Source organism: Nylanderia fulva, unplaced genomic scaffold (genome assembly GCF_048542155.1).
Source record: "Nylanderia fulva isolate GAGA-0341 unplaced genomic scaffold, ASM4854215v1 Scaffold39, whole genome shotgun sequence".
In the NCBI taxonomy this organism is placed as follows: Eukaryota; Metazoa; Arthropoda; class Insecta; order Hymenoptera; family Formicidae; genus Nylanderia; species Nylanderia fulva.
In genome coordinates this window covers 761,519-772,098 of record NW_028190466.1, presented here as the reverse complement: position 1 = coordinate 772,098, position 10,580 = coordinate 761,519, and the positions used below count along the sequence as shown (strand labels likewise).

Genomic DNA, 10,580 nt, shown 5'->3' with positions numbered 1-10,580 from the left:
TTAATCGGCAGATGCCTCGTCTATCGGAAGGATAGCTAGCTTCGTTAGCGGCCTTGTTAATTGACCCTTTGCGGTCCTTAATGTGGCCGTCCTCGCGATACCGTCAGGGCCCGGATGAAGTTGTTGCACCCTGCCTGTTAACCACTGCAGCGGTCCCAAGCCTGGTTGCTGTACCATGGCGAGCTGACCGATTTTCAATTGCTGGCCCTTGCTAGCTTTCCATTTTTGTCGCTCGATTAGAGTGTGTAGATATTCGGCGCTCCAACGTTTCCAAAAATGTTGCCGAAGCTGTTCTACGCGTTGCCATCGCAGTAGTCGGCTCGGATTTTCCTTCGTAAGATCTGCAACTGGGAAACTGTTTAGCGCTGCACCAATCAAGAAATGTCCCGGCGTAATACAATGCAGATCGTTTGGATCCTCGCTTAACGGCGTCAACGGTCGCGAATTTAAAACCGCTTCTATCTCGCATAACACGGTTTGCATCTCTTCATATGTGAGATTCGCGTTACCTATTATTCGGTTAATGTGAAATTTCGCCGACTTTACGGCCGCCTCCCACAGGCCCCCGACATGTGGAGCGTGGGGTGGTATAAAATGCCAATTGATTTCGTTATCACGCATGAAACGCCGCATTGCAAGCTGCGTGTCGTTGTCGTTAATCAAGTCATACAGCTCCTTTATTTGTTTGCGCGCGCCGACAAACGTAGTGCCGTTATCTGAATATACGCACGCCGGTTTGCCTCTACGTGATATGAAGCGTTTAAAGGCGCCAAGGAACGCTTCCGATGTTAAATCGGTTACAATTTCGAGGTGTACGGCCCTGGTCGAGAAACAAACGAATACCGATATATATGCCTTGTGTAATTTGGCATTACGTCTCTTGCCCTCTTTTAAGAGTATGGGCCCGGCATAGTCTACGCCGCTATGCGTGAACGGTCTCGAAGCCGTCACGCGTTGCGCGGGCAAATCTGCCATTAATGCTTGCGATACAACCGGCTTACACTTGAAGCAGGTTACGCAATTGTAAATTGTTTTTCGAACAGCCGAACGCGCCGCCAGAGGCCAAAATCGTCGACGCATCGCATGCATTGTGGCCTGTAGGCCTGAATGCAAATTTTTTACATGCTCTCGCTGTATGATCAAGGTCGTCAATCGATGACTCTTCGGCAATAGCATGGGATGCCGCGCGTCGTATGGCAATGCTGCATTGCTTATTCGGCCCCCCACTCTAATGATCCCGTGTTCATCCATAAACGGAGTCAATGACAGAATGCGACTTCCGCCGTCAACGCTCCGACCCTCGGTCAACTGTTTATGCTCTCTTGAAAAAGCATGTCTCTGTACGCATCTCACCGCGACTCGCAGAGCTGCTGTTATTTCGTGGTGCGAAATAAACGTTGTTTGATATTTGATCGTACGCGAACGCGCTATTCTCAGGCAGTAAGCGATGATTCGCAATGCCCTGTCTAAAGTGGCATGTTTGTCCAACAAATTTAGTACGATCGATTGTTGTATGGCTATCACCGCTGCGGTTACCCTTTTTTGTTCCGGTAACTCGCCCGACAAGTCGACACATAATTTGACCGGCCAATGTTCCTCAGTTAACTGCAGGAATGCAGGTCCGTTCCACCAAATTGTCGATTGCATTAAGCCCGCCAGGTCGACGCCGCGCGATAATATATCCGCGGGATTGTGAGCGGACGGCACGTGCCGCCAACTCGATCTCCTGGTAAGGCGCTGAATTTCACCGACGCGATTGGCCACGAAAGCGTTCCATTTACGCGACGGCGACGATATCCATTGAATAGTAATTGTGGAATCCGTCCATAAAATTATCTCTGATTTCGATACATCAATCGATGCGCGAATTTTCTCGATTAAATGTGATAACAATAACGCGGCATTTAATTCTAGCCGCGGTAACGAAACTGCTCTAATTGGTGCTATTCGTGATTTAGAAATTAAAAGTTCCACCCGGTATCTGTCGGAATCGCGCGTTCTTATGTATACGCACGCGCCGTATGCACGCTCGCTCGCGTCGCAAAAGCCGTGTACCTGTGATCTGTGCGTGTCCGTTCGAAATCCGACAAAACGCGGCACACGCAATTTGCAAAGGCGCGTCAATTGTTGCTTTACGTTCAGCCATCGATGATGCAAATCCTGCGGCAACGACTCGTCCCACCCGACGTTAGACTGCCACGTATCTTGCATAATCATTTTTGCCACAACTGTCAGTGGCCCTAATAAACCCAAAGGGTCGAAAAGACTCGCGATTTCCGACAAGATCGTCCGTTTCGTTATGCTACTCGTCGGTGCGCCGCAATTGTATCCGAAGCGAAATCCGTCGCTGGACGGATCCCATGCGACTCCCAATATTTTTGAGCTCGATTCATCGCCTAATAACACCTCCGCACTCGTTGTGTCACTAATGCCCTGTAACAGTTCTTGGCAATTCGATGACCATTTGCCGAGCTCAAACTGTCCGCGCTTTAATAAGGCTATCACCTCGTCACGAATGCGCTCCGCTTCGGACAATGTATTGGCGCCCGCGAGTAAATCATCTACATAAAAATCCCGAAGAACGCATTGCGCCCCCGCAGGATAATCGAGGGCATGTTTTTGTGCCAAATGTTGAAGGCATCTCGTTGCGAGAAACGGCGCCGAGCTCGTGCCGTAAGTAACGGTAAGCAACTCGTAAGTACCGACCGGCGAATTCGAGTTCTCGCGCCACAATATTCGTTGCAGATGTAGCTGTGACTCATGGATAAGTATCTGTCGATACATTTTAACTATGTCTGCAGTAAAGACGTACGCGAACGTGCGGAAACGAGTGATAATTGATATTAAATCCTGCTGAACCGTAGGACCTATCATCAAGGCGTCATTCAGAGAAATTCCCGACGTGGTTTTGCACGATGCGTCAAAAACCACACGTAACCTTGCATTCCGGCCGATCCCCTTAAACACCCCATGATGAGGCAGATAAACGGATTCCCTATCGACCGCATGTGCGGGTACGAGTCGCATGTGTCCCAAGGCTAAATATTCGCGTAAAAATTGAACATATGAAGTCCTCATATTTGAGTCACGATGAAGTCGCCTTTCAAGACCGAGGAATCGCTTCATTGCTATTTCGCGCGAGTCTCCCAGCCTTTGCAAAATATCGTTTTTGATGGGCAGCGTCACGATGTATCTGCCCTTGTTATTGTTTGACACGTTGTTTATGAAATGGGTTTCACATGCGCGCTCGTCCTTGGTGTAATGACTCGAATCGCCTAACTCCTCGATCCGCCAAAATCGTTCGATTTGTTCGTGAAGTTTTAAATTGCTAATTGATACGTGAAACGAGTGCAGCCCAGTCTCCGGTCGCGATGCACCGACGCGTGCGCGTCCGCCCACAATCCACCCCAAACGTGTTTTTTGAAGGATCGGATACCCGGAAGTCGCCTGAATCTGCCCCACGCACAACAATCGCCAAAATAGATCGGCGCCTATTAACAAGTCGACGTCCGACGACACGTTGAATCGCGGATCCGCCAACTCGACGCTGGAAGGCAGTTTGAATTTTTCACGTTTAATAGTGTTTAACGGAAGCTTGTCCCTTATGATTCGCTCCGCCACGATGCACTCGATCTCAGCCGCGAATGAATTGAATCGCGATTGTAGTTTGATGTCTACGTTTTCGTTCGAAATAGATGTGTCACCGTATATGCCTGACACCGAGAAATTTACGGATTGCGGTTTTAAACCCAACAACTTTACATATTTGGTTGTCACGAAATTCACCTGTGACCCTGAGTCCAACAGAGCACGGCATGTCCTGCGAGCACCGTTCGCATCGTATAAATAAACGATCGCCGTCGAGAGCAACACCTCCGTATCGCTTCGCTCGACCGCGCTGTGAGTCGCGACGGCCGATCGCCCGTCCGCGATCGGCGACGAGTCGATCGGCACCGACGACGCGCCCGCGTTATTTATCTCTCTCTCATTCTTGGGTATATGCAATAACGTATTATGTTTTAAATTGCACGTTCTGCAACTGCCAGAAGGGCATTTGGTTGCAATGTGATTTTGACTACGCAAACAGTTGAGGCACATTCTCCTGCTACGCATTTCCGCGATTCGCTGGCTGATTGGCAGTTTCAAGAATTCCTTGCAAAAATAAATTAAATGCTCGCCGGCGCAATAATTGCACTTGCCCCTCTCGACAGTCGTGTGCAATGCTTGACGTCCAACGTTAGAACGCGATTGCGATCGAGAGTCGGAGCGAACGGACGAGATCGAACTCTTTCTCGCGGATTCTTCCAGAATCTGACTGCGATGTGAAAGAAAGGTAATTAGCTCCTTAAATGTGGGCAATTCAGAGCCCTGCAACGAAGCATGCCACTCACGCGACGTAATTGCGTCTAATTTAGACGTTATAATATGAATAAGCAAAGCATCCCATTTATCGGCATTACAATTTAATGCCGTTAACGCGCGAATATGTATCGATGCCCCGTCAGCTAATTGCCGAAGGTCGATCGCATTTTCCTTTGTTATAACTGGCAATTCAAATATTGCCCGCACATGAGTTTGTATAATCACGCGTTTGTTATCGTATCGTTCTTTTAAGAGGCTCCACGCAAGGTCATAATTGTTTCCAGAAATTTCTAAAGGTTTCACAATGTCGAGTGCCTTGTCCGTTAATGATGCCCGTAAATATTGAAACCGTTGAACATCGCTCAACGACGTGTTATTTTGAATTATCGTTATAAAAGTATCTCGAAACGGAAACCAATCTTCGTATTTTCCCGAAAAAATTGGCAAATTAATTTTTGGCAATCGTACATGAGATATAGCCTCGCTCTCGACTCTTGTCGAACTCTGCGTGGAACCTCTTCGCGCGCTCGATTGATGGTCGCATTGTAAAAGTCGGCGAAATCGCGCACATAATGCATAAAATGAATCTTCGAACTCGATTCTATCGTTTGACTCCTCCGCGTCGATCATTTCAATTTGCGTTTGTATTTTACAATAATCCTCCCAGAACGATTCTAGACGGGTTTGACGAATTTCTACCTGCGCTCGGGTATCGTCGGTTAATGTGACTATATTGTTTAAAAAAGTCTCCATACGCGTGCATGAGCCCTTAACCATTCCGCGCCGTCGTTTGTAATCGGCTAAATTAGACGATGCACGAGGCGTCTCTGCGCTGGACGAGCCCGCCGCTGGGCTATGACCGAGAGGCATAATTTCAAAATCGCGTGATCCAAACTTGAATACGTAATAATTGATTGGTGCAGATAAACAGACTTACCAGTCACGTCGTCACCTTACTTGCGTCTATGTGCCACGTTACTGCTCGGGATGCTGCTCCGAATCCGGAATCGTCCTCAGCGATCCGCGAATATGTATCGCAATGCAACCCGACGCCCGGCAGCATGCGCCTTATTTACTTCCTTCCTAGTCAAATTGTCTGCCTTGTAGACGAACGAACTTCCTCGTGCCCGTTGCACCTTTGCTTCGACCTTATCACTCGTATACACCGTCTTTTCAGAATAATATTATCCGGCTCGAAGGACCAATAATTTGTACGAAATAATATGTGATCTCGTATGTGTGATGCGAGTTATTTGCTGTCCGTAATGATTTTAATCGTATCGTCTCGCCCAACTGTGATGTGACGGGGAAATCCACGTAACACATGCAATTAATTTTAATTCTCAAGATCGAGATTTATTGTTACGGTGCCGAGTAGATCGATGTACAATGTCGTTCTTTCGCTCGCCTATTGTGACTGTTTTATTTGTTATTCGCGCGACTGTTTGAGACGAAGTGTTTTCACGGACACGTCGATGGAGATCATCGAGGCTCATTTTCCCACTCGTCCGTGTTTTTCGGAATACGCCGAATTTGACCGAGATGAGACGAAAACGAAAACAGTGATATCATCGCGAGCGGTGTTCGGCGTAAATTATATAGTTCGTGTATCGAACAGATATGTTATTTTAATGTTAATGAAAATATTTTAATAAAATTAAATATTTTTTTTTTTAATTTGATGAGTTTACATGTGTATAATAATATATTATTTTTCTAATAAACTATAATAAAATATAATACACATTACAAATAGAATATTGTACACATTTTGCACATATGTATACGCAGCGTCCACATAATGCACTTCTTTTCGTGCTTATTTCAATATATTAAGGATAACATTTTCTGACGTTAAATGCGCTATACTTTATTGTGAAGACATTCAATTAATATTTTATACTACTATTGTAAATTTTTTGCTTAGAAAATTTGTTTTTATAATCTTGATACCACATCAATTCTACTCTTTTTTTCTTATATTATATGTTTAATTTACATTTTATTATTTTTTTATCTATTGTTTTTCTTTTATGTCTTTTTTTATTAAATATTTCCTTTTACCACCGACCGAACGGGCTTTCAATAGCATAAAAGTGATCTTCCGGTCATCTGATCTATTTGGACCCTAGCACATTCGCTCGGCCTCAAACAAAACGCATCGGTTAGCGTTGTTTGAGACAAGTAGTTACGTCCTTTCTTTTGCCTTTCCTTGTGAGTCTGAACGTAATAAAACATTTGCATTGCGAGAAATATTTAAATCACTATTCGATAAATCGGCGTTAAAATTACGTGATTTTGTAATAATGTATTTAAACTTACAAAGTGAAATAAAAATTACTGCTTCTGCCATGCTAATTTATACAAAGACAAGCTACTGCAAGCTCCGTGTATCGTGTGTCCCGATTAAAATCTTGAAATTGTGAATATTAACAAATTGAATGTATTACTTGATTTAGTGAAAAAGGAACAAATATATTAATTACAGGGTTTGTCCGGAAAGTAATGCGTCGCATTTTTTTGTGACGCGACTATACATCGCAGAGCGATGGGACCGGTTGGGGAGGAAGGGGGGTACCCTTAGCTTTCCAACGGTAGGTCGCTCAATTGTTTCCATGCGCTTGGAGGGTTAGGACGGCTTATTCTGTGAACCTCTGCTTAGTGGTCGCGTCGAACTTGTGATGGAGAGAACGATAGAGCAACGCTATGCGATAAAGTTTTGCGTGAAGCTGGACAAGACGCCGCTGGAAACTTTTGAAATGCTCAAGAAAGTTTTCGGGGACGATTGCCTTTCCAAATCGCAGTCAAACAGATGGCACAAGATGTTTAGAGAAGGTCGGAAGGAGGTCGCCGACGAGGCCCGCGCAGGACGCCCGTCAACATCGCGAACGGACGACAATGTGACTCGTGTGCGCCAATTATTGAATTCAGACCGTCGAATGAATGTTCGCTTAATGTCGGAATTATTGAACTTGCCGAAAACGATTGTTCACGAGATTGTATCGGAAGACTTGGCCATGCGGAAGATTTGCGCAAAACTTGTGCCCAGAGTGTTGACCGATGCGCAAAAGCAACACCGAGTGGAAGTTTGTGAAGAACTCAAGCAACTCTGTGCAGATAATCCCAATTTCCTGAACAACGTTATCACTGGGGATGAGTCATGGGTCTTTCAGTACGATCCGGAGTCAAAGAGGCAGAGTGCGGAATGGCACACGACGTACAAGCTACTTCGACGGCCTCCCTGAACAGCATCCCAGTCAAGGAGTTCCAGAAATCTTATGACGCATGGAAATCGCGTTGGCAAAAATGTATTGACGCAGAAGGGTCATACTTCGAACAATTTTAAGTTGTTTTACCTATGCGATCAATAAATTCTTTTTTAAAAAAATGCGACGCATTACTTTCCGGATAAACCCTGTATATGAAGATATCTAGTACCATTGTGTACTTTCCAATTGGTTATCGATGATTCTGCGGAAAAAACTTGTTAATTAAAACATTGCTCAAAAAAATATTTTCAGAAATTTCTAAAAAAACTCTGAAACAAATTTCAAAGAAGTCTACGAACAGAATATTTATTAATTTAATAGAATATTTATTAATTTAACTATACTAACTACTAATTTATTATTTATTAATTATTTATTAATCATTCCTTTATTAATAATTAATTCGCTTAAAAATTCAAATTTATAATTAATTATAATCAACATACAAGGTGTCCGATGACTTGCGTTTAACAGAGATTTCTGAGGCGATTTGGAGATGATCTTTCCTCAGCGAAAATGTCCAGGCACCAATAATTTTTGAGTTATAAATGATTGAAAATAAGAGATTTTTTGTAAAGTAAGCCTTGTAAAAATAAATTATTAACAAAACTACATTTTTTAGTTAATTTCAGGTAAGGTTTACTGTAATAAAATTTTAATTTAAGGCTTAGTTACATAGATACATGATTTCAAAAATCGGGAACATTAAAAAAATGATGATCTTTCTCATCATTTTCGCTGAAGAAAAATCGTCTTCAAATCGCCTCAAGAATCTCTCATTAACGTGTAAAACGCGAGTCACCGGATACTCGGTATAATAACACTAGATATATAAGTGATGAATATTTGCGTTATTCTTAATAATAAAGAAAAATATTAATACTTTTTTAAAAATTATTTATTACTATTATATAAAAGTACACATGCATTTAAAACAGTACACTCGATTATATTTATGACAAACATAAAAATTACTTCTAATTTATGCAAAATAACTTGTGCCAATAACTAAAATAACTAAAATAAAAAAAGTCTCGTTAAGATGGCTATTTAGAGCATATGGCGCAGTAAACAGGGCGCATTTATGAATATAATGATTTATTAAATCGTATAAAATTAGCGAACGTTTCGGCTCATATTCGAGCCTTCTTCAGCGCAGGATAATTTACAATAAGCCGGTATACAAAAATTATTAAGGAGTTTTGTATTTAGTCTTCTGGCACACAAAAAGTTTTTTTTTCTTTTTAAAGTTTTTTCTGCCTGCGCTGCGACGTGATTTGGAAGTCTTGTGAAAAATTGAAGAGAAAATCTAATCCTGCAAAAAAACAATCAATTATCTTTTCTTAATTATCTCCGAATGTCAAGGCAAGGAATTATTAAGAATGTTTCTATGGATATTACTGAGGAAAAATTAACAATTGTCTGTTCCTTGATATCGCCAATGCCAGGAGACTAAATACAGAACTCCTTAAAAAAATTATTCCTTGGAATCTGATTCTATGAAGTACCCCAGCAAACACCGATATATAATTGTTACATTGCTATAATAATACGAAATATAACAGGTAATATAACGTGTACGTTACATGTAACATCCATGTTAGTTGTAATTTCCCACTCATAGATGTAATATTTTAATATAACATATATTACATTGTAGTTATATTGTAATTATATACCAAATAGCACATTGATGTATTGATAAGTCAGTGCTATCTAAAGATATAATGACAATATAACTACAATGTAATATATGTAATATTAAAAATGTTACATCTATGAGTGGGAAATTACAACTAACATATACGTTACATGTAACATGCTTAAGTATATAATATTTATATACTGCGTTTGCTGAGACATTTCTTTAAAGACTATTTCTGGGGGTTTTTGATTGTTTACTGATTGGTGCCAAATAGTGCCTTCAACCTCAAAGACTGTTTCTACATTTTCAAAGATGCTGGAACATACTTTCAACAATTTGATAGTTGGATGAGACTTCAAGTATATAAAACTCACATAATGCGTTACTCTCTTACATACGGTTAGAGGTCTATATCTATGTTTATTTCAAATAATTTTTGTATACCGGCTTATTGTAAATTATCCCGCGCTGAAGAAGGCTCGAATATTTGAGAAAATTGAATCTATTCAACTTTAGAGTTCGACTTATTTAATTTAAAATAAAACGTCCTCTTCCATTATTATTTTACCGTCTATTTTAAGGAAATAATATAATAAATTATATCGCAATTAAATTATATACTATCATTATTTTGAATTTGCTCCTTGATATTTCATATACGACAAATATATAGTAAATTATATCCTGAAAAGTGTGAATTTTGAGGACTACAGTAAAATAAAGTATAATATGAACGTTAATAATTCATCTATCGCAACATAGTTGTTCAATTGTAATTATCATATTATCATCTAAATTTAATAAAAGAGTTTTAACAAGGCTCTGTAATATAAATATAAATTTAACGTATAAGACGGGCAACAAGAGCCAAATCGCGGATGACAATGCGTTATCCTAACGAAACTAAATAATTTTCCGTTAGAATTAAATACCGGTGCACGAGGCACCAAATTTTACTTGGACACGGCCAAGATTTTAAAATATGAAATAATCTCATATTTGAGATTTAATTTCAATACCCCTTTTTAACCCCCCTACGGAAAATAAATAAATGAATGCAAGAGAAAAATATAGATCCGAAAATCGCTGAATCGGGAATCGAACCCGAGACCTTTCGCTTGCCGGGCGACTGCTCTTCCAGCTGAGCTATTCAGATCTTTTCGATTCTATACTTTTCTCTGTTATATATATTAATGTTGGTAAACAAACGCATTTTTAAGCCAGCGTGTATCAATATAAGAGTTTTAACAAGGCTCTGTAATATAAATATAAATTTAACGTATAAGACGGGCAACAAGAGCCAA

General features: G+C 41.0%; 1 protein-coding gene across 1 annotated transcript; it reads right to left on the bottom strand.

Annotated features, from left to right (window-relative positions):
- LOC114932084 (uncharacterized) lies at positions 1-5,232 on the bottom strand. The gene has a single exon (XM_029304254.2). The coding sequence runs from the start codon at positions 5,230-5,232 to the stop codon at positions 1-3; it is 5,232 nt and encodes a 1,743-aa protein (XP_029160087.2).
- Positions 5,233-10,580: the final 5,348 nt, after the last annotated feature.

Bases quoted from the DNA above. Each gene is read 5' to 3' on its own strand.
- LOC114932084 (XM_029304254.2), bottom strand. From the start codon at position 5,232: ATGCCTCTCGGTCATAGCCCAGCGGCGGGCTCGTCCAGCGCAGAGACG.